This window comes from Takifugu flavidus, chromosome 4 (assembly GCF_003711565.1).
Source record: "Takifugu flavidus isolate HTHZ2018 chromosome 4, ASM371156v2, whole genome shotgun sequence".
Classification (NCBI taxonomy): Eukaryota; Metazoa; Chordata; class Actinopteri; order Tetraodontiformes; family Tetraodontidae; genus Takifugu; species Takifugu flavidus.
The window spans coordinates 9631112-9656330 of NC_079523.1; the positions used below are offsets into that span (position 1 = coordinate 9631112).

At 41.3% G+C, this 25219-nt stretch overlaps 4 protein-coding genes across 12 annotated transcripts; 3 read left to right on the forward strand and 1 right to left on the reverse strand.

Moving 5' to 3' along the window:
• Window positions 1-172: 172 nt before the first annotated feature.
• eif4enif1 (eukaryotic translation initiation factor 4E nuclear import factor 1) lies at window positions 173-8825 on the reverse strand. 4 transcript variants are annotated; one of them, XM_057029948.1, is made up of 19 exons: window positions 8534-8825; window positions 7819-7964; window positions 7664-7737; window positions 7283-7410; window positions 6923-7197; window positions 6543-6741; window positions 6275-6432; window positions 5546-5684; window positions 4886-5059; window positions 4216-4487; window positions 3793-3864; window positions 3151-3334; window positions 2892-2980; window positions 2465-2568; window positions 2280-2361; window positions 2090-2210; window positions 1692-2006; window positions 1433-1603; window positions 173-1128 (listed from the first exon to the last, which is right to left on the reverse strand). In XM_057029948.1, the coding sequence occupies exons 2-19, from the start codon at window positions 7918-7920 to the stop codon at window positions 941-943; spliced, it is 2847 nt and encodes a 948-aa protein (XP_056885928.1). In that variant the 5' UTR covers window positions 7921-7964; window positions 8534-8825; the 3' UTR covers window positions 173-940. The 4 variants fall into 4 exon arrangements, with proteins under 4 accessions (XP_056885928.1, XP_056885930.1, XP_056885929.1 ...); XM_057029950.1 differs by having other exon boundaries at window positions 2465-2601; window positions 4886-4990; window positions 8534-8824; XM_057029949.1 differs by having other exon boundaries at window positions 2465-2601; window positions 4886-4993; window positions 8534-8824.
• A 338-nt stretch (window positions 8826-9163) lies between these two features.
• On the forward strand, window positions 9164-17730 carry sfi1 (SFI1 centrin binding protein). Of its 5 annotated transcripts, none has more exons than XM_057029951.1 (26): window positions 9164-9736; window positions 9808-9879; window positions 9976-10086; window positions 10190-10284; window positions 10388-10502; window positions 10587-10671; window positions 10936-11033; window positions 11700-11766; window positions 11938-12068; window positions 12158-12239; window positions 12312-12493; window positions 12565-12640; window positions 13464-13540; window positions 13669-13771; window positions 13844-13940; window positions 14193-14353; window positions 14439-14513; window positions 14850-14924; window positions 15199-15372; window positions 15541-15776; window positions 15867-15911; window positions 16000-16117; window positions 16200-16248; window positions 16378-16501; window positions 16580-16679; window positions 17018-17730. In XM_057029951.1, exons 1-26 carry the CDS (start codon window positions 9570-9572, stop codon window positions 17147-17149), a joined length of 2847 nt encoding a protein of 948 aa, XP_056885931.1. In that variant the 5' UTR covers window positions 9164-9569; the 3' UTR covers window positions 17150-17730. The 5 variants fall into 5 exon arrangements, with proteins under 5 accessions (XP_056885931.1, XP_056885932.1, XP_056885933.1 ...); XM_057029952.1 differs by having other exon boundaries at window positions 16000-16111; XM_057029955.1 differs by having other exon boundaries at window positions 9591-9747.
• Window positions 17419-22806, forward strand: sxph (saxiphilin). 2 transcript variants are annotated; one of them, XM_057029960.1, is made up of 17 exons: window positions 17419-17540; window positions 17764-17927; window positions 18398-18497; window positions 18604-18780; window positions 18887-19049; window positions 19120-19184; window positions 19559-19716; window positions 19800-20002; window positions 20098-20242; window positions 20358-20448; window positions 20680-20727; window positions 20795-20974; window positions 21043-21190; window positions 21469-21551; window positions 21642-21826; window positions 21992-22178; window positions 22278-22806. In XM_057029960.1, the coding sequence occupies exons 1-17, from the start codon at window positions 17486-17488 to the stop codon at window positions 22319-22321; spliced, it is 2196 nt and encodes a 731-aa protein (XP_056885940.1). In that variant the 5' UTR covers window positions 17419-17485; the 3' UTR covers window positions 22322-22806. The 2 variants fall into 2 exon arrangements, with proteins under 2 accessions (XP_056885940.1, XP_056885941.1); XM_057029961.1 differs by having other exon boundaries at window positions 19800-19986; window positions 20094-20242.
• Window positions 22807-22966: 160 nt separating this feature from the next.
• On the forward strand, window positions 22967-25140 carry sirt4 (sirtuin 4). The gene is made up of 4 exons (XM_057029997.1): window positions 22967-23141; window positions 23489-23973; window positions 24088-24382; window positions 24467-25140. Exons 2-4 carry the CDS (start codon window positions 23489-23491, stop codon window positions 24617-24619), a joined length of 933 nt encoding a protein of 310 aa, XP_056885977.1. The 5' UTR covers window positions 22967-23141; the 3' UTR covers window positions 24620-25140.
• Window positions 25141-25219: the final 79 nt, after the last annotated feature.

Genomic DNA, 25219 nt, shown 5'->3' on the forward strand with positions numbered 1-25219 from the left:
ACCTAAATATTTGTCATTAGTTGTTGATTACAGAACAATTCTAAAAAATATTTCAATCTCTCTGGCTGAAAATGTTCAATTTTAACCCTCATTTGATTAAGTTAAAATAAAGCTTTCCCATTTAGTTTAAACAAATACAGCAAATCAAAAAATATCAAAATAACTACACAAATTGTATTACTGAACATTTTATTTTCATTATTCATTTTTGTGCTTTTGATAATTTAATAGCACAAAACGAATCCCAAACACCTTCAAAACTGATGTGAGCAGTGCAGCCTCCCTGGTGACAGGTAAGATGGGACAGGACACAGTTTAAAAGGAGGGGGGGGGCAGAGGAGGAAAATAACTAACAAAAGGCACAACTAGCTTTTGTTTCATCCCCTCAAGTCATCTTCAGGCAGTAAATTGAGGGCCACTGGCGAGGCGAAGCATACACTTGCATTACTCATCAATTCAACATTTTCACTAGCTGTAGCCCTTTCTGAAGATCAGCAGGGAAGTAAAGGTTCAGACAAATGTTCAGACAAAGGAATGCAGCACTCGGTGACTTCAGTTTAGATGAACTCCAAGATTCACCTTTCCCCATACCAAGAAAACCAAACCAAAAAAAAGCTATATACACAGGGAGAATAAGATTCTTTCCCACGCTCTGTACAATTAGGCCTATACATTATTTACTGCACAAAAGCCATTTACAAAAAACAAAACTAATCAGACAGAACCTTTTACCGTTGCTCGTCTTCCATGACTGCTACAGGCTTTTCCGAAAAACAGTGATTTCATTGGAGACAAAGCGTGAGGTGGGTACACCGTCCAGGCCTGTGCATCACCCTTCAAACAAAAGTTTCTTTTTTTTTTTTTTAAGGTAGGCAAAGGTGAAGACAGGCGGGGGGGAAAAAAAAAGTGTTGGGGGGGAATCTATCCAGTGTTCATTTTCTCATGGCCTCAACTCCAACTCATCTACACTTATGACTTTTGCAGGCATAGAGGGAAGTGGCTGTTCCAGCACATCTGACCCAAACCACTTAGCAAGACCAGGAGGGGGGCTACTGCCATGTCGCTGCAAGCTATTTGTCCGGTGAGGGCCTTGGTTCTGTGAGTGAGGGCCAGGGACGTTTGGATGTACTGCAAGGAGATAACAAAAGATACAAACACAGCTCAGAAGTGAGATTGTTTTTCTTTTTTTACTAAATAACTTAAGGGTCAAAAGGATTAGCAGTGATTCTTGGCTTCATTCAGAATTTACAGCGGGGCTGAACTTTTTGTCATGACATGAAGGCTGTCAGTAGTTTACACCAAGGTAAAATGATTTTCTTTTAAGAGACATTTACCACCATCTACCTATACGGTTATAATATTTAGGGTAATAACTACCTGAAGTTGTACATTTGAGGTACAGGGCTACATTTCATAGAGTGCTGCCACTCACATGGTCTCTGTTGCTGCAGGTGCTGCTGCATTAAGGCCAACTGCATATGGGCATTGGCTCTGGGAGGTAGAACTGGATGTCCCGTTGCACCAAGTGGGTAAAGCGGTTGTCCGAGCAGGGCAGGAGGCAACCCTTGCAGTTGTGCAACGTCAACATGTGGTGGAAATATACCTGTGGAACAATTAAAGACTGAAGTGAGCCTAATGGGATGAATGACCTGAATTTATCCGTTCTACAGGGAAAAAGAGCAATACTTCACCTGCTTGTACAAGAGCTGGTGCAATTTGCTGGGGCTGAATGCCCTGTGCCAGCATTCTCTGAACCACATTAGGGTGCAGTTGAGGAGAAGGACGCACCACAGGGATGTGAGACAGCAGCGGTACCGGATAGACTGGACGAGGAAACGATGAGGAGGGTCCCTGTGGTGCCGTGGGAGGAGTAGGTTGTCCCGAAGAACCAGACCGTAGGTGCTTCTGCTCCTTGTTGACTAATGTCTGAGAGCTGGCTTTTACGCCCCCAGACTGAAGAGAATTCCCATTCATCATTTCCAAGTAGGAGTTATGGGAATTGTTCTCTGTTATAAAATAATGCAAAGATAATTATGCAGGAGTGTAAAAGATGAAGTCAAGAAATTTAAACTAATTTAATGCTTTTTACCATCCTGAGTGTAAGCCGATGCGTCCTCCTTTGTGTCTGACCGAGCCGATTCGTCTCTGCTCTTATCTTTTGTTGCGTACATTTTACGAATGACAGACGTAGGTGTAAAGGATGGGGACAACTGGGGAAAAACCCAAACATTAGTACAAATGTTTCTGATAGCATCCAAATACAATATATTCATGCTCACCATGCTGGTGACTGCATTGGCTGGAGAATGTCTTCCACCAGCTTGAGGGCCTGGACCAGGGGAACAATTAGAACGCTGTAACCTGGGGAGAAAGAAAAATTACATCAGGTGAGCTTTCGCATGTTGACAAATCTAAACACCCTAAATGTTGCATATTGATTCTTAGCCTCTTTACCAATTCTTACCTGTTTCGAAAACATTTGTCCTGTGATGCCTTATAATTAGACTGGAATGAGTGGTGAGAATGCAGAGCGAGGTCCTGCTGGAATGGTAGAACTTCAAGGCCTGCCTGATTCATGGATAATGAGAGTGCTTTCATTTGCTTGAAAAGAAAAGACAAAGAGTGTCAAACAACAAGTTTCCCAACGCTACTAAAATATTTAAAGTTGAAAAACTATAAAAAAAAAAACAAAAAACTACATTATACTGTTATGAGGTGTCTGCAAAAGCAGACGATCGATCAGTAGGCTTCATGACTTACAAGTACAAGTAAATGGACCAGGCAATTAGTGTAATTGTGACTACCAATTACTTTCAAAATATACTATATTTCTACTATTATAACAAAAACAAAAATAAACTTCAAGGCTAATATTGTCACACACTCCATACCTGCTGATGTGAAGCAGTTCGAGGGCTGATGGATCTGTGCATATCAGCAAACTGTTCTGGCATCATGGACTGAGGGCCAACTCCAAAACCTTTAGAGGAGAGAAGTTTAACGAATTCTGAATTTAAAAATGAATTGAAGTTTTATGAATTAGCCTTCATTGAATTATTTATTACCGGTATAAATGAAGTGTAAATGTTTTCTTCATTACAGCAAACATGTATTTTCCCCATACTACATACCATGATGTGATTAATTTACCTGCTGAAGGTGGTAACTGAGTGAAGTAATCAGGGGACGGGGCTCTCTGTGAAAAGATGGGGGGCGATGGGGCTTTATGTAACAGACTATGCAGAGAGCCAGACGTCCTTGGACCCTCGGCATTACCCAAAAGATTGCCAAGTATTGTTGGAGAGCCACTACGAGCTGAACCTCCCAAAAGATCCTAAATTACATGCACATGAATCAAAAATTTGGTCAATCACTTGTTCCTGTTTGACAGATTTCACAGTCTACGTTAAAGACATCAGGGTCTCCAGCTTTTTATTCCTTACTGTGAAGAAATGCTGACAGTATTCAAGAAGGAAAATGTAAAGTCTGCTGAAAGTAGAGAGCCAAGTAGGTTGCAATATGCATTCCACAATTTTGCGATAGCTGTTCCTCAATTTAAAGGGCTACTCGCTATATTTTTGGAACACTTTGGGCCAGGCTTTTACCATGTCCAAGACAAACTGAACATTTCAGAGTTTGTTTTTAACCTTTCCTCTATTGCAATATATCAGACAAACCCCAGGTACAACTTCTTTGGGCTGAACAGTTTTCTAGGTCAGCTTCTCCAAGATAATGTAACACATGGTGTTTGATGTTTTTAATATATATACGGTAGATGAGAAACCTACACACCTGCAGTATATTTTTCTGCTGCTGTGGAGGCAACCGAGCATCAGAGACTGTGACCACAGCTGGATCCGGAGGCTGATGCAATGCAAGGACAAAAAAAATACAAGAAAGGGAATTAAAGCAAATACACATCATAAACACACACACCACCCAGCCAGTGAACACCCAGTATAAAATGTGGATATTTACCACAAAACTTGGTTGGAATCTCAAATAGTTACAACCCCACTGAGAGACTTATAAATATTAACACTGGATAAACATATTTTCCATAATACACTATATATATAGTTGATCAAATTTATGCCCATCACTTTAAACTTCAATGATTAAATTTACAAAATTTGGGTTAAGTTTAAACAGCTCAGGACACACTTAACATTACTAATTCCAATGCACATTAGCCATTATAGCCATAATACTTACATTGTTTTTGTTGATTTTGGGGTGAGTAGGCAGAGTTCCACTTGCCTTCATGCTGCTGACTAATTTATTAAAGGCTGACATGTCAGAGTCACGCAGCTGCGTACGGACAGTGGAGCCACCTGTTAAAGCTTCCTCTAGATGTTCAGCCATGAATGGTGTTCCATCTCCCCTGTGGGAAGGCGGCAACTTGCGCACCTGTGGGTCCGAGCCCAGCTTCATCCCCTTCATCTCTCCCTCCACCTCCTCCAGTGAGCGTACTGCTCCACAGTTAGCTGGAGAAAGATAAATGATTAGACTTAAGTTCCTTTAAGGCTTGCACCATTTATTGGCATTACCAGTAAATGTATATGAAGAGCAAAGCCGATGACCCTAAAATTTTCCCTGAAATTCAACATCTTGGTGTCTAAAAGCAATGCATAATATGGACCTCTGCCCCAGCATTGTAGCCATGACAAAAATAATTTTCTTTTTTTTTTTGTCAATTTCAAAAGCTTTCCCAGAACAGATCCAGCTCTATAGTGGTTCAAAATCAAAATGTCACCCTGAGGCTGGGCGTTCTTACAAGTTGTTTTTCTTCCACAGAATCAAATTTACAAGATGACAAAATAACCACCTATTGATAAAATGTCAATGCATTCTTAAAATAGCAAATTCTTAAAATGGCACTCACTACTTTCCTGTAGTCGTGCCTTGTTGACCGAGAGGGTGGAAAGAAGAGGTTTCAGGTCTACTTTGGCCTTGTGCAGCAGCTCCAGAATGTCCACCTTCTCTCTACCTTCTGATCGAATAGGTGTGAAGTATGAGGCTGGGCCATTGTGCAAAGATTTGCACGATGGCTCAAGCCCTTGAGATGAGAATGAAGCAATATTAGAGACATTCATCAGGGCCATTTTGAGGTTTGATAATCGCTATGCAAGAATGACAACAGAACCTAGTCACACAGCAATCATTTCTGATGTTTTAAAAACATAATTTTAGGCATTTTCAAGATCAACAGCGTGGCAAATATTTCTAAGCCATGAGAGTAATCATCTTTCTCACAGCAGTACCTCAATGGTTTCATGAACTAGTACATCATGGCTGTCCTAAAACTATGAATTCAACAGTTGTGATGTAATGGGTGGAACAAACAGGAAAATCACAGCCGCCATTAACATTAAAATCCCTTAAATATGCAAGCTTAAGTGGTGTCATTACTGCATAGAAAAACTGACAAATCTTTGTCATCAGCTGTGGTTTGTTCTCCAATTACTGCACAAGAACAACAGCAGAAGTGGATGATGGAATCAGGAAATGTGACAATATGATAAGTGATGTTTAAATCATTTACCAGCAAGTTTTTCCAGTTCCTCATGAGGAGTGGACCTCAGGCTGCTGGACCTGCTGCCTGATGGGCTTACAGTGCTGGAGAACCACTGGCTAAATCGGCTGGCTGATACAGGACCCTCCCCCAAAACATCCTCGATCATCTAAAGGACACAGAAAAGTCTGCAAGTGAATCAAAACTTCCAAACTAAAGGATCTAATGTCCAAGATCATACTTACGTTAAAGGAGTTCCATCTAGCACAAAATTTGCTAGATAAGTGAAGCCTGTATAGGTAAATGCTTTGTGTGCCTATTTATTCAAAATTTCTTTATTCCATATCGCTTCCCTCCCCATCAAATATTTTAGATCTCAAGGCTGTAGTGATGGGCATAAATTTTTAATTGATACCTCTGATAATTGCTTACTAGCCCCATTATTAGTACACTAGTAAACAGGTTTAGAAGGGCACCAGTGTGTGACAAATCCCACAACTCCCGAACATGCAAGATAAAGCCAATACAGCAGAGGTTATTTTCTCCAAATCTCCAGTTGAAATGTGTTGCATTATAACACTGACAATGCTATTTTTCCTTATGGGAAAGCAATTTGAGTAAGGATTTAGCTACATCTGAAAACCTCTACTGTTAGACTTGGAAAAGAATACTGCATGAAGAATTTTAAAAATACCATCCATTTGTGACTATTAAACTTTCACCCAACACCAAACCCCCACAGTGCTTCCCAGTACTTACAGAGGCCAGCCCTGGCATGGTCTTCTCCAAGTTGAAGAATTCATTAAAGTCAAAGTCTCCAGTTGACTGCTCAGGCAGTACATCAGGGTGAGGAACCTCTTGATCAGCAGAGGATCGTAAACCATGTTGTTCACCAGCTTGTCCATTATATTCCACAGCTGCACAGAATCGGCAAGTTTCACAGGTTTAAACTTCTGACATGATGTGCCCCACCATTATTCCAAAATAACACTATGCTTGTTTTTAAAATATGAAAAATAAGGCATGCCTTCTTTGAGAGATTCTGGCTTCTTTCTTGAACGCTTGGACCTGCGTTTATCATCCTCCAGAATTTTGTCATCAAAACCAATGAGTTCAATTGTCTCAGACTGGCTCGTGGGTCCTCCAGAGAACCATTCTGGTTCCTCTTCAGCATAGGAGTCGTTCCTTCTCCTTTCACTGAACACACGTTTGTCACCAAAATCCCTCTGAGAAAACATTAACAAAAATACTGAAACATAGAAATTCACATTGTACTTTTCAGAATTATGCATCAAGGAAATCAGACAAATTAATATTGCGCTTCAACTTGTTTGGAGATTACTAATGAGCATCACTATGGTTAAAAAAAAGTAAGTTCAGTCTGGATGGAAGACAACTGAAACCAACCCGGAATCTTTTATCCTTGAGGTCTCTCTCACGTTCCCTCTCTTTGTCAACACGAGCATCTCTCTCAAAGACTCGTGAAGTTATTATGCGGCCACTGCCGATTCTGCGCGCAGCCCCAAGGCGGAGACTTTCATTCTCCTTGTTTTCCAAGGGGCTGATTGGGCGGCGACTGTGGGGAGCAAGTGTTACGGTGCCTTGACATCCCCCTCCAAAGCTGCGCCGCTGTGGGCTTAGTATTACATCTAGATCATCCTCCTTCAAACGCTCACGGGGATCTGAACACGATTTAAAACACAAAAGTTAAACATAAACTGTACATTGTATATAAACCTGAATGAGGGTGAGTTCAACTATACTTACCTGGGATTCTTCGTTTTAAAGTAACTCTCTCATCCATAAAGTCTTTCTTAAAACTTTCCACTGGAGAACTTCGTTCTGATGTGGGATACAGAGAGGCATGCCACTTCTCAGGGTCCCAGACACCATCACTTGATCAAAATAGTGAAATACAATTATTTGTGTAATCTGTATGTATGTATGTATGTATGTAAGTATGCCATCCCATTCAGGTGTGAGGGCAAGATATTTTTTCTTCCAAGGGCTATACATTTCATACTTAGACTCGGCACTATTTAAAATCTCACCTTAAACACTGTCATGTGATCTTTCAAACCCTTAAAAGGTTTGAATATACAAATTTTGAGTGGTGGAAGATTCTAAATCCAATTAATACATTCTTACCTGTCATATTTCTCACAGAGACACTCGGGTCTTTCATTTGAAATAGGCAATTCTTTTATTTCCAGAAGCTCCTCCTGTATAGATATATATATATTTTTTTTAATTTGTATTAGGAAAGCATGAATTTAATCTTAACCTGACTCAATTCTCCTCACCTTGGTATATCTGAAAGGAGCAGTTGAGACTGGCTGTTTAACAGGGTCCACGGCCGTGGGCCCGTCACAGCTCTTCTCTTCCACACAAGTATCATTCTCCATGACCGAATCAGACGCAGAACAAACGTTTCCAATCGAAAGCAGTTCTGGGGGGGAAACAAGGATGATTCCATCCACAATTTAGTTGGTGTCGACATGGATGTTTCAAACCTTTCACTATTCGTCTGGTTCTTGTGAAATGAGGAATCATCAATTCTTGCCTATGTGGAAACTGAAAACATTTCCAAAAGTTTACGGAGAACAAATATCGTGTCGATTATACAACGTAAAACAAGGAAATTAACATACACAAATGCTACAGAGCAAAAATGACGTTGAACTCTTTAGCAAAATAAATATGGAACAATTTAGGAAAGGCTATTTCGCTCAATCAACCTAATTGAAAACAGCCACACACTAACTTGCTAATTGACGCAATCCTCATGGCTTGAAGAACAAGATTTAAAAATACAAACGTCAATGTAACTACCAAAAACAAAGAAACTCGTCACATTGAAAATATGAAACACTCACCCCAATAATTCTTTCAGATATTGTTGGAGCTTACCTGAGCTAGCGTCCTAACCGCAGTAAAATCTACATGGGTTTAGTCGGATAAAACCTCTAACTTTTAAAAGCCATGCAGTGTGTTTGGAAAGACAAACAATCAACTTACTCAATTCGAATTCCGCCTTCAAACGACCAGCCGCTGGTAGATTAGTAAGATAGCTAGCTTTACTAGCACCTTTAGCTAGCTAGCCGACTAGCTGGGGAATGGGATAAAGCCCACCCCGCAAGTACCAAAATGTAAGCCGGTTGAGTTACTGCACTAATTTTAGCAAACACAGCGTATATTAGGTAGGTAAACACAAAAATCGGGTCGGGATAATAAATTTATTTCGCACAGAGTCTGCATAAACTAGAGTAATTGTCTGCTCTTTATCTGTTTTCTAAGTCGTAGTAGGAGCAATTTTCCCCTGATCACCGCTTTAAGAAGGTCCTTGGAAAGATTTTAATGTGCCCAATGCGCCTTTGGAGAAATACTTTATAAACGCGTGTCGGTTGTCGCGTGCCACATCTGTAATTAAATAACTACATATTTTAATGCAAAATTAATTAACCCCCTTAAGCTTTAGATTTCCATTGTTAGTTGATTAACTGCCATCAACTTACACCGGTCTGTAGGCAACGTTTTGGGCAGCTATTTATTGTGAGGGGTTTGCCTGATTCAATTCTCTGTCCGAGCCTTTTTCAGCCGCTTGTGTTTTAGCACGGAGGAGCCGCCCCCACGGGCTTACCCGGTTTTACATCGCAAGTTGTTATGGCACTGCAAAGACCCTATGGTTTGCGTTTACGAATTTTGCCCGCCGCTCAGATAATATGTGAAAACAGCTTGTAAATATTGTAACACGTGGTTCATTTCTCGATTGCAGCCTGAAAGAAATACTTGTTAAACAGCTTTATGACACATTTGTTGTCTTCGCGTAAGTGAGTGGCTTTTATGCTGCGCGTAGGGATCTTTGGTCACTTACGGAATGTTGCCTGTCAACAACAAGCGAAACGCACCTTATGTGTTCACGTGGTTAGCATAACAAGGGCGCGACACAACTGTTTAAACTGTCGGAAACCTGTCAGGTTGTAGCATTTGCCACCAATGTGACCATCCAGTTCGACCCTTCTGTATCCATGTTTCCAGTTTCCCTTTGCATAAAATGCAGTCTAACAGCAAAAGGGCAGATTCAGGAAGAACACAGACCGTTCAGTCAGTCAGTTCTATTGACGAATTAAAACAAGTCCGCAAAGGTCCCGCCACAAAGATTCCTTACCGAGATGAATATGGCTGGAACAAAGGTGGAAGACTGAAGGAACTAATAAAAACGTAACCAGTCTGTAAGTAATCTTTCTCCGTTTATAATACATGTAATGCATGTAATCAATTAACTTCCACAGGCACTTGGCAAGGAAGTATCTGAAGATATGGATGCTGAAGACCTTTGGAAGAATTCTTCCTCATGCAGCCAAGTAACACAAGTTACACCTGTTTTGAAACATAGAATTTAAAGCTTCCTAAAATAAGATGGTTTTTGTTCCACCTGACTTAACGGTTACACGCTGCAGGTCCCACCACCAAAGTGTGGTTTTGAGACGAGCCTTCGGAGGCTGGAAAGATGAGTGGTGGACATCCAGGAAGGAGTGGTGCCAGACAACACTGGCCGACTGTCACTACAGGTACCGGTACATTAACATTGGACAAACACAGTTCAAACCAGCCTTTCACAGACAGCAGATTCGTGAGTAAAATAGGAATTATAACACAAATTGTGGGTTTTAGGTATTATCTCTATAATTTGGCATTCCAGCATTGGCGAACCTTCGTGTCTTTGCAGAAGGAAAAGAAAAACAAAGTTCAATGTGCTGTGCAATTTGGTAAGTGTTTGAGGCAAGCAACGATAGCATGATTGAAATTAAGTTGTTTTTTTTTGTACTAGATGAACACAATTTTTGGAACACATCCTATTTTTTTCACAAGCTCATAGGCAACTGCTGCGTTTGACATGGAACAGATGGGAAACTTTAAAAGAGATGCGGATGAAGAAGAGAATGTTTGAATCTGTACTTGATCTGAAAAGGCTTAAAACTCTTCAGTAGGATCATTCTATATATTAAAAATCTATCTTTAACTACCCACAGTAGATAATTGCTTTTAACTTTACAATTTAACCAATTAGGTCAGCATGGCACGTGTGGCAGAAAAGGCTGCAGCAGCATCAGAATCTACAGGTTCTGAAACAGAGACGAGCTTCACAGCAAAGGGTAAGAAAAAAAAAGCCTAAGCATTTGTAAACATAAAATGTATATTGTCAGGCAGAACTGCACATCACAAACATGTACTGTAGTCTCTTTTTTTTTTCTAATTTTCTAATAACACAAGTTGGATAAAACTCATCAGCTGAACAACAATACTGCTCTCCAACATGAGTGTCAGACTACAGGATAAATGCTGAGAAGTCCTCCCACCAACTGCATCACACAGTTGGAGTTCATAAAGGCCCTAAGAATGTATTGTTTGTGTGACAGATGTTAGATGAGCGCTGGAAGCTGTGGCAGGATTGTCTGGAGGAGGCTGAATATAAGAATTTTCAACCTCTAAGAGAAATGGCACTGATCAAGCACAGGTACTGTAATTTTCTTTTTCCGTTTTTGAACATTGACCTTTTTAGAGCTCTTTCGTGTATTACCCTTTGCAAAATAAATGACCCTAAACTATTTTGTATATGAGCTTTATTATCTTGCAATGGTAAAGTTATTTGAAGCAGAGTTATCATGCAGCTATTTGAACATGCACTTACACCTGCTCACCTCATCAGAAACAGTTGCAGTGAGTTGTAATGTGGCAAATATGTGGTTGACCATGTAAGCTAATTATGGACTGTTAACAGAATAATAAAAGATGATTACATTCGTTTGGGGCTCCCCATGATCCTCTCATATTTTAAATCACATTTTTTAAGATGAATCAATTTAATCTAGGCCTTGATAACTGTCCAGTAGTATTGTTAGGAAGCTTTATTAAAAGCTCGTGCCTATAAAGGAAGTAACTTGACATAAATTGATGGAAACCATATTTGAAAATGTTTTTGTCAGTTGTCATTGCCCCTACGTTGAATTTCCACAAGAGGGCGGTGCCTCCATCTTCAGTTTAATATAGTGGATGTTTCTTGTTACTATTTAACACAAAGGAATAAATTGAGTGTTTGCACTTTTAGGTTTGATGCATTAACAAATTGCACATTAAAGGTAGATAAACTGCTTTGAGTTGAATATTTTTGTTTTCTCAACAGCACATGTCTCCAGAGAAGCTGTTTTAATCAATGGAGGGAGAAGCTGGGTGAAAGGAGACGCTTGCAGGTGTTTTTCATTTACTGCTGATGGGGGACTAGATGAAAAGAAATAGGCACATATTTGTAGTTATTCTCTTTATTAATCATATAATCAGGATCTACAGTTTAGCAGAAGTAAATGAAAGTGTTTGTGTGGCTTCAGACTGTTAAGTTGCATTTCAAACATATTTTTCTGCAGGAACTGCGTCATCAAGTGGATGTTTACTTTGCCGAACACATGTTGCCCTCATGTTTCAAAACCTGGGCTGAGTTAACGCTGCAGCGAAGGCTTCACAAACAGAGAAAACATCAGGCAGATGTTTATAATCAGTGAGTTTATCACCCTGATTTGTACATGCTTGAATTACGTTTATCACTTTAAGGCTGATTTGTGATTTATTTGCTTATCACGTTACCAGGCAGCGTTTGCGAACTTGGGTATTTTACACCTGGTGGGCTCATACAGAGACGCATAAGGATCAGATGCTTTCAGAGAGAATAGTAGGTCAAATGCAGATGGAAACAGTTTTAACTGCATGCCATTGATGTCAGGCACTAACATCACCTTATCAGGCAGTTGTGCATGAAGAGCGGAATCACTTGCAGAGAGCCTGGAGAAGATGGCAGGAGAAGGTAAATGACAGACAGAGAGAGACAAAAGAGAGACAAACTGCTTCCTCCCAGCTGTACATGGACACAATGCTTTGCAAGACGGTAACCCAGTGGGAAGAAAACAGCCCTGAAATACAAGACAGGTAAAACAAATGCTGAAAGGAGATAGGTGAACACGCTGCTCATAATACAATTTAAACTTTTTGCATGGCAGGAGACGTCAGGGCCAGCAGGCTTGTCATCAGAGTGGCCTTCATGGCAGGAAGTGGGCTGTGGGAAAATGTAAACAGGTGAGTTTGGAAGGAGACATTTCACTACCTTGGATGAACACCAAAGAGAATAGATCATTTCATTCAGTCCATTGTTAGTGGCACCTAGGACAAGGTGTGTCTCTACCTCATCCTGTCAAAATTACATCGATGGAGGTTTGAAAGTGTTGAGTCGCAAAGAAAGGTATCGGGAGGCTAACTTGAACATGATTATAAGCTATTGTCCTCAGCCTTTATCAATTTTCTTTCTTCTTCCCTTTTTGCCACAAAATTTTCCAACCACCTGTCTTCTGTGGAAAAAATATGGAGTTTTGGAATCATAATGTAAGCTAATAACGTAGGGATACCACTGTCTTGTTCTGATTAACAGTTCCTTCGGTGCGGTACCAGGTGATCACCGATTGCTCATTTGGTCCCTTGTATGTGTCACACCTTGGCCCAAGTGTTTCAAAAGACTCTCGTAGTGACAAGTTTGTTTATTTCTTCCCCTGTGGACCCCTAAAGTGTAAACCTCACCAGAGCTAAAGAAACTGGGCCTCCCATCACGGTTTCACAACCAAAGAAACCTGTGGATGAGAAGTGAAAACATCTTAAAGTGCTCAGTTGTTTTACTCTAAGCACTCTGAAAAGCATTACCTGAAAATTTTTTTTTTAAAATCTCAAGATTTAATATAAAGACAGAATAGATGCAAAAAACACTAAATGAAAGTAGATGCAACATAACCATGAAGATAAAGTGATTAATATTGCATCTGTGGCATGGAAGTTACTTCAGCATTTGATATTCATGAAGTTTCTTAAGATTGGGTAAATGAAATGTAAATGTGATGTGTTGCATTTACAGAAATGCTGCCTTCGAGTGCATCAGTTCAGCTCTCACACAGCAGAGCTATGCAGACAGCAAGCCCAAAACACTCTCAGGTATGGAAAACAAGTTCTGAACTCATTACCCATACATCAGTAAGGAAATCCCTTGTCCATTGATTGTTGCCCTCGATGATCTCAATGATCAGGACAAGCTTTACCTCATCTTCTTCAATTTTGCCTAGGTATGTGATGTCCGTTTGGAGGGATAAAGCAATGTTACAGAGAGAATTCAGGCTCATGGAGCAGGAAGCACAGAACCATTATCAATATTTCCTTCAATTCAAGGTGAAACAGCTGCCACAATCTATATTTATTCTTACCTAAGCGAACACTTTACTCATTTTCTTTCTTGTCAAGGTGTTCATTGCCTGGAGAGAAGAGACAGCGTCTGCAGTGTCAGCTTGTCGCCAGCAGAGGGAAGCATTGACCAGGTTTCAGATGTTCCAAAATAAAGGTACAGCAGATCTCATTTCGACATAAATTGAAATAATAAAATTTTGTTTAGTTGGAGTGCTGATGCACCCACTTGTTAGCACTTAAAAATTATAATGGTTCTGAACAAAAAACAAATATTTCAAACTGTGCTAAAATATCTTCCCTTAAATGATATTTGTCTGTTACTGGAAACCTGTTTTCTTACTCTGTCTCAGATTTCATGATCATAAAGTTGATGTTGTTTTATACTTAAGTATTTTTGTTTGGTTAGTACGGCTGCTGCAGTGCTTCAGACAGTGGAAGGAGGAAGCTGCACATGCTCGCTCAGAGAAGACAAACATGGAAAGAGCAAGATGGCACCACGAGTCCAAACTCCTTTCTAAAGCCATGAAAACATGGAATGAGCATCACAACCAGTTCCATACAAATAAGGTTCAGCTTCCTTTTTAGTGTTTGAGGTGTCCTTGAAGATTTCCTTGTCCTAAACCATGTTTTTACAAATGTGATTATCTCATAGGTGATGAAACGACAGGGAATGTTTCTGCTGAGGTTAAAGATGTACCAGAAATGTTTTGATCTGTGGAAAGTAAAGGTTTGTTTGAATATTGTATCCATTTTTACATCTTTTAATTGTCTCTTAATATAGATTTTACACGGAGAATTTTTGGTTGCTGTATAGAGCAGCACTTAGGCAGGAGACAGGCTGAATAGTGTTGCAGTGCTTGTGAAATATCTACCAGGCATTATTTAAAAAACCAAATTGTTTGGGTTGAGCAATGCTGGACAAACTAGCATGATAAAGATTTTTAAAAAGAAAGAAAGAGGGAAGTGAGAAGATTTGGTAACAAATATTGGCTGGTAGATTTATACATGTGGTTCGATTTATTTGAATTATAGATGATTTCACTGTTTTCCTTCCTGTTCAAAGCTGCAACACAGAAGGAGAGAGGCTGAGCTGACAGAGCGAGCACTCTGGCACTGGTCCCTTACTCTCCAGGCCAAGGTATCAGTTGTTGCACATTCTTCTCTCACTTCAGAATAAGGTGCTTCATTAGAAGCAGCAGTGTTCTTGCTCATTTCACCCGATAATTGAGAAGCCGTTGCCCATCGTGTGGATGTATGTTGTCACAGTTCATTTCTAAATCCAAATCTGACTTTTTAATGAGCTTATAAGTGTTTCCACTTGTAATGTGTTGTGTTTATACGTTTCCATTGGTTTCAGTGTTTGTTACTTCATGATATTCTGGTTTGGGGTTGTCTTGGTGAAAATGCTACAGGTGTTATGTGGATGGAGGCGGTGGGTCACAGAACTGCAGCTAAAACAAGAACAGGCAGCTGGAGCTGCACGGACTGACAGAGGGCCACTGATGGAAGATGTGAAGTGTTGTCTCACCTCTGCTGCACACATGAAGGACCTCACAGCAGGCCTAGCTGAAGATAGCCAAGAGCAGGTAGCTACCTGTGGGATTAGTCAGTTTAAAGATATTAATGGGTAAAATGACAACCCTCAGTATTATAAGGTGTCCAGGACATTAATACAACATGCCTTTAGATAATGTACTAATATCTTTACTAATACAGAACATATTTGTGCCATCATACATGCTATCTGTGGACAGGAGTCTCTCTGCCTTCAGAAGAGATCACATAGGCGTCTACACAGAGTAGTCCGGAGCTGTGTTCTGCGCTGGAAGCAGAGGGCACTCTGTAAACCAAACACAGTGCAAGAGCTCAAGGAGGACCCACAGAAGAAGAAGAAGAGCGTGACATTCGGTTGTATGACGCCTGAGCGGACAATCATTCCTCCCACCGACTCATTGGAACAAGAAGATGAATTTAAAGAGCTCCGAAATTTGTAAGTTTGAGCCGCACACAGGCCGTGAGGTGTCTGAAACAGGCTTTGCATCCATGCGCTTGTCTGAGTTCCATTTATGTTTGTTTGCAGACTGGCCCACCGTCCACAGGGTCTACTGGAGTCTCCACTGGCAAAGTATAAATGCCGTTTTTCTTCCCATATAATTAATATCCAGCCCAGCAGTTCCACATGAAATCAATAAAATGTTCTTTCCTGCTTTTAGTGTGCATGATCAGTCAGCCTTCACTGACACCACGGCTCCTCCAGAACCAGCGGGGTCACACCTCCATCCTGTTTGCTCCATACATCACACACTCAACAGCAGCAGATCTGATGTACTGGTGATGATTAGTCAGATATCACTTCGGATTGTAACTTTAAGGGGTAATAACATCCAATTAATTTTATTTTCTTTGTGTTCAGTTGGTGGAGGGCAGCAGCTCCAGTTTCTCACAGTCTTCAGCATTTCCAAGTATGATAGCAGCATAATACGTAACATGATTCTTTCTTATATTGGTTTAAAGAATGATAAATTACTTTACAATTGGATTTTTTGTTTGAAACCCTGTCAAACCTGTCATGCTTTATCTGTTTCTTTAAGACATCCGCGTGAGAGAAAATAGGGGACCAACTCAAAGAGTGGATCCAGCTTCTTTTTTGATCCCAGAATTGCTCAGCATCCAGCAGGACATGGAATCATACCAACAGGACAGGAAGCAGCTCCGGTAAGAAGTTAACCGTGCATCTTGAATGTTCGATTACTCGTGAACGATCGATCATTGATAGTCTGTGTGGTCATTCAGGGCTTGGAAAAAACTGAAGGCAGTTTTACAAAGTTGGAAGCAGACTAGTGGGCGATATGACCAATCAGAGAAAGCCGCTGTTTGTCAGGAGATGAAGGAGGTGAGACTTTTTATTTCTTTTTGTTAAAAGCCAAAAATTGGGGATCAAGATGAAAAGCCGCTGAAGTTTTCTGTTTTTATGAAAGAGATGAGTTTGGAGTTGAGTTTACCTCAGTAATTGTGGTCAGTAATTAAAGGTGCTGTGCAGAAATGCAACAGCCTGTCAGATGAGGACAAAGACCTCGAGTTGGAATAACACATTCAGTTTTAAACTGCAGACGGAGCATTTTGAGGTGGAGGTGAAAGGTCTCATTAAAGGACATCGACTGGCTTCAGTAAGAGTTGTATGGGTAAATGACCTGTATTCTCACTGGCTTTTGTTTTTGTGGCTGTTGACAGTTGGAGGAGCGCATCGCCAGGCTGTCCGCTGAGCTGGCAAAAGAGAAACCAAGGATTTTGCTACATGCAGAGAGGATCCAGCATTTGCAGACGGTGCTCAGACGTCACTCTGTGCTCACAGCTTCCCACTAACTGTTAGTTGGCCCCTGCGTTCATCAGTATCAGCTATTAATGTATGTCAAATGCTGTCTGACAGAGCAGTTTTTCAACACTTCCACCACCTATAAAACCGAAATCTTGGCAAGGGGTCATCCATGTGACAGATGTGCTAAATATTTTCCATATGCCTTTAAAAAAGGGAAAGGGACGTTAATGTTTTCAGAGGAATTGCTTACGTAATAGTTTTTTGTAAAGAAATTATCCATTTGTAGCAGTTTCCTTTAATCCGTGTGGGCGTAACTGGTAGATTAGACAGAGCAGCTCTGTTTTGCAGAAAGTTACCACAGATCTGAACCACGCCGGGCCAAAATGAGGGGAATTAATGCCTTTTTTATTACTTTCATCCTCGTCAGCTGCAGCAGGGGTAAGGTTGTTTACTCTGCGACAGTATAATTTATGAATGTAGCATCGTCTTTCTATTAATGTAAATCTATTCTTGAATTTTTTATTTATACTTTTAGTTTGTTGTTTTTTGGGAGCTTTTGATTTGATAATTTCAAAGCTTTCAAAGATTTGCATATATTTCAAATAAAGACTAAATTGTGGGAAAAAAACGTGTATTATCTGTTTGAACCATTCTACGTTAGCTAAGAAGATTCGATGGTGCACCGTGTCAGAACCTGAACAGAGGAAGTGTGCCGAATTAGCCAAAAGTCTAGTGACGGTGCTGCCACCAGCTGCTGTTGCAGCATTCGCTCGAGTCTCGTGTGTGAGAGCGTCCAGCACGATGGACTGCATCGACAAGATCAGGGTGAGCCTTCCTAAAAACCCGGGGAAACTGTCCAAGAGATAAATGAGTCACTGTGAAGCTAAACTTTGCATGTTTTTAGGTGCAAAATATTTTAACATTAAGGCAAATGTTTTCCTTGAGGGAATTCAAGAGAATAAACTGATGATGGAAAATATGATCCGTACAGATACATGGAGAAACTGTTCATTAAGATGTAAAACTCTTTATATTCATGTTTCATGTTTATTGTCTTTTGACATCAAGTTTACACGGACTGATACCAAACAAATTTATCAGTTTATCTCATCCTGATTAGAACTTGCTTACAAAACCAGATGTTTGTTTTGGAGGGGAGCTGTGAGGGATTGGCAGGTATTCACATGCCTGAATAGGAAATTTGCTGATTGTACTTTTCAATTTGCTTATGTATCATTTGGCATGTAAAGAAATAAATTTTGCCTCTGCTGAGACCTCTTGAACATAAATTTCAGGCAAACCGTGCTGACATAGTGACATTAGATGCAGGAGAGGTTTATTCTGCCGTGAAGCAGTTTGATCTGGTTACCGTCGCCAAGGAGATTTACAGTGATGGTGAGTTTGACTTGCATCACCACAGAACTTTCAGCATGTTCCCTCTGCACCCCTGTCTGAGTGTGTGTGTGTGCACGCACACACATGCGCACGTGTGTGTGCACAGGGGGCTGTATTCTGTCTGTAGCAGTGGTGAAGAACAGCAGTTTGGACATCAGCTCCCTGCGGGGCCTGAGGAGCTGTCACAGCGGCATTCGCTGGACCGCCGGCTGGAGTCTACCGCTGGGCTTCCTGCTGTCCCGCAACTACCTGAGCTGGTCTAAGGAGCACCCGCTGAGTCATGGTGGCCACATTATTATCCACTGCACTGTCTGGAATCATCACTTTTCCTTTACAATTCTGGGGTCGGCTAGTTTTCAGGCTCACTCTGATTTTATCCTCCCGGGCAGATGTCAGCGGGTTTTTCAGAGCCAGCTGCATTCCTGGCGCCGCTGCCCTGGCACCATCCCTCTGCACTCTGTGCCAAGGTGAAAAGTCCTACAGTCTCCAGAAGAATTCCCACTGCGAGACATCTCACAGCGAGCCCTTCTACAACAGCCAAGGGGCCCTCAGGTCAGGAGCCACTAACAATGCACATTTGTTGTGTTTGTGGGGGTGTAAACAGACTTTAATGTGTTTACAGATGTCTCAGGAGTGGGCACGCAGATGTTGCATTTGTGGACCATTTAGCTCTGGAAAGTATTGAAGGTGAGCCTCCGGTCCACCGTTCTGGTATATTTTAGTATCTTTATGTTTCAAGGAGGAAATTGTCATAGAAATAAACAGTTGACCCAACAAGGGTGCAAACACAGTAGCATTTATATGCAGAGTCATTCATTACTGTTTAAATCAAAACAGCAGTTGTGTTGCAACTGCAACAAAGTTTAAGAGGATGAGAAATTCATGTAAATCAATGGGAATTAAATGTTTGATTGCAGCCATTTCTGCCTGGAATTTCACCGTCATTGTTAGTTGGTCAAAACTGGGGAGAATGATTTGCATCAAGTGTCTGTACACGTTTATGGCTTCTACCAGCCTGCTGAAAACTTTGAATGCTTTCCCCCCCTTATGTCTTCTGTCAGACAGTTGGAGAGATGCGTTTAGTTTACTGTGCGCAGACGGCACACAAGCACCCCTCAGCCATTACAGGAGCTGTAATCTGGGACGTGGTCCGGGAGGTGCCACAGTCACCAGGTTCAACTTCCGTAAAGTTTCCCAGAAATTTCTCCTCACAGTTCAGGTACCGTTGTGTCATTCATCCCTCACAGATTCTGTTTCCATCCCCATTATTGTCCTCTCCAAATGCTGTCCGATGTTGCTCAGATGCTCTTTGGCAAAGAAGGACAGGAGGTGCAGCGCTTCCAGCTCTTCGATTCATCTCTTTTTGGAGAGAAGGACCTCTTGTTCAGAGATGCGACGGACAAACTGAGTGTTTTCCCAGATAATGTGGATGTCAGTCAGGTGTTGGGCCTGGATTATGTGGCCCTGCTGAAAAGCCTCAGGCATGAAGGTGCTGACCATCATTGGTGTGTGTTTGTTATTTTTTACACCGAGAACAAAGACGTTGTGTTTTTTTGTCCCCCCCCTCTGTGAAGCTGACTGACCATGTCTGCGCAGGAAGTTCGCTGGAGGACAGTGTCATGCGATGGTGCTGCATTAGCCACGCAGAGCAGAAGAAATGCGAGCAGTGGGCCCTCAACATAAACTCCAACCCGCTGGTGTGTGTTCGAGGGCTCTCAGTGCGCGACTGCATCGTGAAGATAAAGGTGAGGCATTCAAGTCACGTCAGTTTGCCTGGTTAGTAGCAACGTTCATCACACTTAAATAACAGTAATTCAGCACCAACCTCACTCGTTTTGGTCAACAACACTGATGCTACAGAAGGACGAGGTGGATGCCGTGTCACTGGATGCGACACACACTTTCATCGCAGGGAAATGTGGCCTCGTTCCCGTCGTCACTGAATATTATGGTAAGAGTGTTTGAAGCTTTTTTTCTTTCAAGTTCCAGCGTGGAAAAACTTTGCAGATTCTGTGGTGGCCCGAGTGCAGATTGACGCTCATCCTCAATTTCTACTCTATAAACTATTAATCTGCAATTGTCTTGGTGATCAAGATTCAAGATGTACTTCATTCATCCCCGTAGGGAAATTGAATCAATCAATTGATCAGGCAAAATACTTGTGCTTTTTGCTCTTATACAGGAAAAAACTGTGTGCAGGTTAAAGGATTATCCGCTATAGAGTCAGATGGTAAGACCCCCGCAGCCAGAGATGACGTTGTTGGTTACAGTCAAACAGTCTCTTTCTCTGGTGTCAGTGTTACCATCAGTGGTCGGTGTTGCCGTGGCAAAGAGCACCAGCAAAAACACCCTGCACAGCCTGCACAGCCGCCGCTCCTGCCACAGCTACATGTACAGCCCAGCGGGCTGGTTGCTGCCGTACAGACACACGTTGGACAAGGAGCGAAACAGCAGTTTGCCATGTGACCCCAACCAAGGTAGCGTTCTGATGGACCTCTAGTGGGGTATGGTAGGACCATCACGCATCTTCTTCTTGTGTTCTTAGTGTACAATGAGGTGTTTTGGAAGGGCTGTCTCCCCGGCTCTCGGGGGAATCTGTGTAAAGTGTGCTTGGGAGGCACCGGGGAGGCTACCACAAAACGCTGCGCCGACAACCACAATGAGCGTTACTATGGTAACATGGGGGCATTGAGGTAAGCGTTTTTTTGGGTTGTTTTTTTTTTTTTTCAGACGGAGGTTTCTGGTCATTTATAAGTGATGATAAAAGCAATAATCTAAAAATTGAATGCATACTTTTGACTTAAAGACATTTTGATATCCATCTTTAACTTTTTTCCCCATAGCAATAATCTGGTGATAATGAAATAAAAATTGTTCTTCCAACTCCATTTTATTTTTTACAAACATCTCATAGTTTGGTGTTGAAGAAGATGAAAGAAAAGCAAGCTTTTGATGCTGTGATTGTTCACAGGTGCCTGGTTGGAGATGTCAGTGGTAAAAGCTATGGCGACGTGGCTTTTATTGAGCATCACAGCCTCCAGGCCAACATCCTCAGTAAGATTTACAAAAGAGCGATTTTAAAAGAGCATGCAGGAGCACTGTTTTACAGCTTTAAAATTACACTTCTTTGATGTTGGTCCTCAGATTTAAACTCCACTGGTTGGGCACAGGGGTGGATAGCAGCAGACTTTGAACTGCTGTGTGCTGATGGTCGCCGAGCTCCGCTGTCAGAGTGGGAGAGCTGTAACCTCGGAGTAATCCCCCCAAACACCATCATGACCCGTCCTGTTCTCACAGCGCGTGTGTACGACTTCCTCATGAAGTCACAGGTCCGCTCATGTGCTCAGACTCTTGCTTCAATTATTGTTAGCATTTTTTCTCCCATCAGCATACACTGACATCAGCAAAACAACCCCTGCAGACAGAATATGAGCATTTTCCTTAAAATGTTTTCATCTATATTATTTCTAATTTGATCTTATTCAATCTTGTAGGAAACTTTGGCATCGAACCCAAACGTACACTTTAAGCTCTTTGAGTCACAACAATATGGAGAAAGTGATCTGCTGTTCAAAGATGCAACTCAGTGCTTCGTGCACACAAGCCACGTGGACTACCGCTCCATCCTTGGAGATGGGTTTTATCACCATGCTGAAAGCGTCTTCAATTGCACACATTCTGGTAGGACTTCGAGCAAAAAGATGGTTTCTGATTTCTTAAAACAAATGTATCTTTTTTCATGATAGTGCTAATGTTAATATCTGTCTTGTTTAACAACAGAAATCTTGGAGTTTTGTAACCAGGATGTGTGCAGCATATTTTAAGAACGAAACATTTCCAGCTCTTCATCTTCAAATCTAATTCAGCCAGATCGTAAGATTGGAAAACATCTTCAGTGTCATCTGTTAACAACAGAGGGTTTAACTTTAAACCTTTGACTAACTTCCTTTCCATCTTTAATCACAAGACACAAGCTCATTATGGCTAGGACTACTGCATGGGTTTTTTAGTTTTGTTTTTTTAAATGACTGCATTACTTACTCATAATGCAACATGTTCATGAAATTCCATTGTATGCAAAATGCATGCGTGTAATTTTGTTTATAAAAGTTGAATTAAACACTTAAAAATATTGTTCATAAAATGTATGCAATAGTTACCTACAAAGATTTTTATGAATTACATATATATTTTAATATGTATACTTATGTGTTATTTTCTATATCAATTTCTATGTCATTTTGTAGTGCTACTGGAAAGCTTCTATTGTAAACTTCCACGTTACATAAACATCGATTTTACAAAAATATTTTTATTTTGGCTTACAGTGTTTTATGAAGTCGCAATTGGTAGAATTTACGGTGATATAAATATTCTTCGGGATAACATATTTGATGTAGGACATTTTAAATCCTTATATCACCGACTACAAATCCCACACTCCAATCTATATATTTTTTTGGTGTTACGTAAAATGTAGTATTTCCGGTTTCTGTCACTGGATGACGTTCCCGTGTTACGTGAGCCTGTTTACTTTGTCTTATTGAAATACCTGAAATACTACCTGAAAAATATTTTTTAATCTAATAACGCTGCTTTCAGCCCCTCATCCTTCCAGAAAACTGCAGAAGTCAAGAAAAGAAGGTAAACTTGCAGACTCACGTCGCTGACTAGAATTAGCGAGCTAACTCGACTGTCAAATTAGATTTTTACTACGGCAGCAGGTACATAATGTGTCCTTACCAGTAGTTTAGTGTATGTTTTTATGCTGTACCTTATCTTCTTCCCACTTTTAATATTGTTTATAAAATGATGAAGATATTGTGAATTGTTGTATGTATAATAAGAACTGAAGCTCTTGGAACGTTACACCGGACAGCCAATCTTTACAGACTACACTTGAACGTAACACCATCCGAAGTAGCAATCATATTTAAATGCCATTTAATAAATATATTCATTAATTATACCACAATATCCTGTTGCTGTAGATGAGATTACCACGGTGGATGTTTCCTCTACACATGGTAGCGACAAGGAGAGCATCCACGGTCCCTGTCCCGGTGTCGGCATATGTCCCCGCATGCAGCGCCGCGAATCCCCGCTCCCTGCAGCGGCTTCAGGAGTTTGTGTCCCGAGCAAGACGTCTGTTTGTCATCGGTGGAGCGGGAGTCTCCACGGAGTCTGGGATACCTGATTACCGCTCCGAGGGGGTCGGGCTGTATGCTCGCACTGACAGACGACCCATGCAACACGCTGAGTTTGTCCGCAGCGCCAAGTCTCGCCAGCGCTACTGGGCCAGAAACTTCGTGGGCTGGCCACAGTTCTCCTCCCATGAGCCAAACTCATCACACAGAGCCCTGCAGCGGTGGGAAGAGGTGGGGAATCTCCACTGGCTGGTCACGCAAAATGTGGATGCTCTTCATTCAAAAGCCGGACATAAAGGGGTGACTGAGCTCCATGGCTGCGCCCACAGGTGGGAAAGCCCAATAACATGATGTAATCAACAACAGTAATAGTAGTGGGGAAATACATCTGTCACAAATGCTGAAAACCTGTTGAGATGAATGAATAGACTGTGTGTCCACAGGGTGGTCTGTCTTGGCTGTGGTGTAGTCTCAGCGAGGCAGGAGCTGCAGAATCGGTTTGTGGCATTAAACCCCGACTGGAAAGCTCAGGCAGGCGTTGTGGCCCCTGACGGGGATGTGTTCCTGGAGGACGAGCAGGTCCTCCATTTCAGAGTCCCCTCCTGTGAGGACTGTGGAGGGATACTAAAGCCAGAGGTCACATTTTTTGGAGACACTGTGAACAAAGCAACGGTTCAGTTTGTGCACCAACGACTAGCAGAGTCAGATGCAGTGCTTGTTGCCGGGTCGTCGCTGCAGGTGCCTTTCTTGTAAAGTGGTCTCTGAACTTTACAATTCCTTTGTTTGGTTGTTGCATCTCATTCCCTCTCTGTTGTTCCAAAGGTGTATTCCGGATACAGGTTTTTGTTGGCAGCAAGTGACAAGAAATTACCAATCGCCATCCTGAACATTGGACCCACAAGAGCGGACCATCTGGTAGAGCTCAAAGTTAGTGGTCGCTGTGGAGAAGTGCTGCCACTCATTCAGCCCTTCTGACAGTCCTGGATGCACCAGCTGCTTCTTTTCTATTCAAAGTGCAATATGACGTATTTAAAATCTCAAACTGAATGTGACGAGAAAAGGGAACCTCATTAGAACCTTTAAATGGTGGCACGATTGCACGTCATCGTGACGGTTGCTGCCTTGTCTGCATCGAACACACAGATGATGTAATGCTGGGCGTCAACATGACAGCTCTACCTCAGATTTAGGTTGTTACAGCTGTTTGAATTTCTGTTTTTAGTTGATTACAAACTTACATTTTAATATTTATTGTACCTGGAAATATGTACCCATATCAGGTCGGGTCTAAATATACAGGCAATGAAGCCGTTTCACTAAAACAGGGCTGCAAGGACCATTTTGGTGACATAATGGGGTTGAATAATCTATAGGTTATATCTACATTTTACTGTAAACTGATATTTTTAACAAGTATGAAAGGATGTTTGGCTGTTCTTCCAACAGTAAAAATAACATGAACCAAATTAATAAATATGCTATCTTTTGTATTTAAATCTTTTCATTTTCAATTATTTTAAAAAAAAATACAAACCTTGTCTTTTTATCTTAAATCAATTTTTGCCTCATTTAATA

Excerpts from the sequence above, each read along its gene's own strand:
- eif4enif1 (XM_057029947.1), bottom strand. The coding sequence starts at position 7,920 with ATGGAGAATGATACTTGTGTGGAAGAGAAGAGCTGTGACGGGCCCACG. Across the intron at positions 7,738-7,818 it reads CTCCTTTCAGATATACCAAG|GAGGAGCTTCTGGAAATAAA; the intron begins GTGAGGAGAATT and ends ATATCTATACAG. Across the intron at positions 2,981-3,150 it reads TCAGTTACCACCTTCAGCAG|GTTTTGGAGTTGGCCCTCAG; the intron begins GTAAATTAATCA and ends TCTCCTCTAAAG.
- sirt4 (XM_057029997.1), top strand. The coding sequence starts at position 23,489 with ATGAGATTACCACGGTGGATGTTTCCTCTACACATGGTAGCGACAAGG. Across the intron at positions 23,974-24,087 it reads CTCCATGGCTGCGCCCACAG|GGTGGTCTGTCTTGGCTGTG; the intron begins GTGGGAAAGCCC and ends GTGTGTCCACAG. Across the intron at positions 24,383-24,466 it reads TTGCCGGGTCGTCGCTGCAG|GTGTATTCCGGATACAGGTT; the intron begins GTGCCTTTCTTG and ends GTTGTTCCAAAG.
- sfi1 (XM_057029951.1), top strand. The coding sequence starts at position 9,570 with ATGCAGTCTAACAGCAAAAGGGCAGATTCAGGAAGAACACAGACCGTT. Across the intron at positions 10,503-10,586 it reads AAAAGGCTTAAAACTCTTCA|GTCAGCATGGCACGTGTGGC; the intron begins GTAGGATCATTC and ends TTAACCAATTAG. Across the intron at positions 14,925-15,198 it reads CCCTTACTCTCCAGGCCAAG|GTGTTATGTGGATGGAGGCG; the intron begins GTATCAGTTGTT and ends AAAATGCTACAG.
- sxph (XM_057029960.1), top strand. The coding sequence starts at position 17,486 with ATGAGGGGAATTAATGCCTTTTTTATTACTTTCATCCTCGTCAGCTGC. Across the intron at positions 18,498-18,603 it reads CAAGGAGATTTACAGTGATG|GGGGCTGTATTCTGTCTGTA; the intron begins GTGAGTTTGACT and ends GTGTGTGCACAG. Across the intron at positions 19,050-19,119 it reads AACAGCCAAGGGGCCCTCAG|ATGTCTCAGGAGTGGGCACG; the intron begins GTCAGGAGCCAC and ends ATGTGTTTACAG.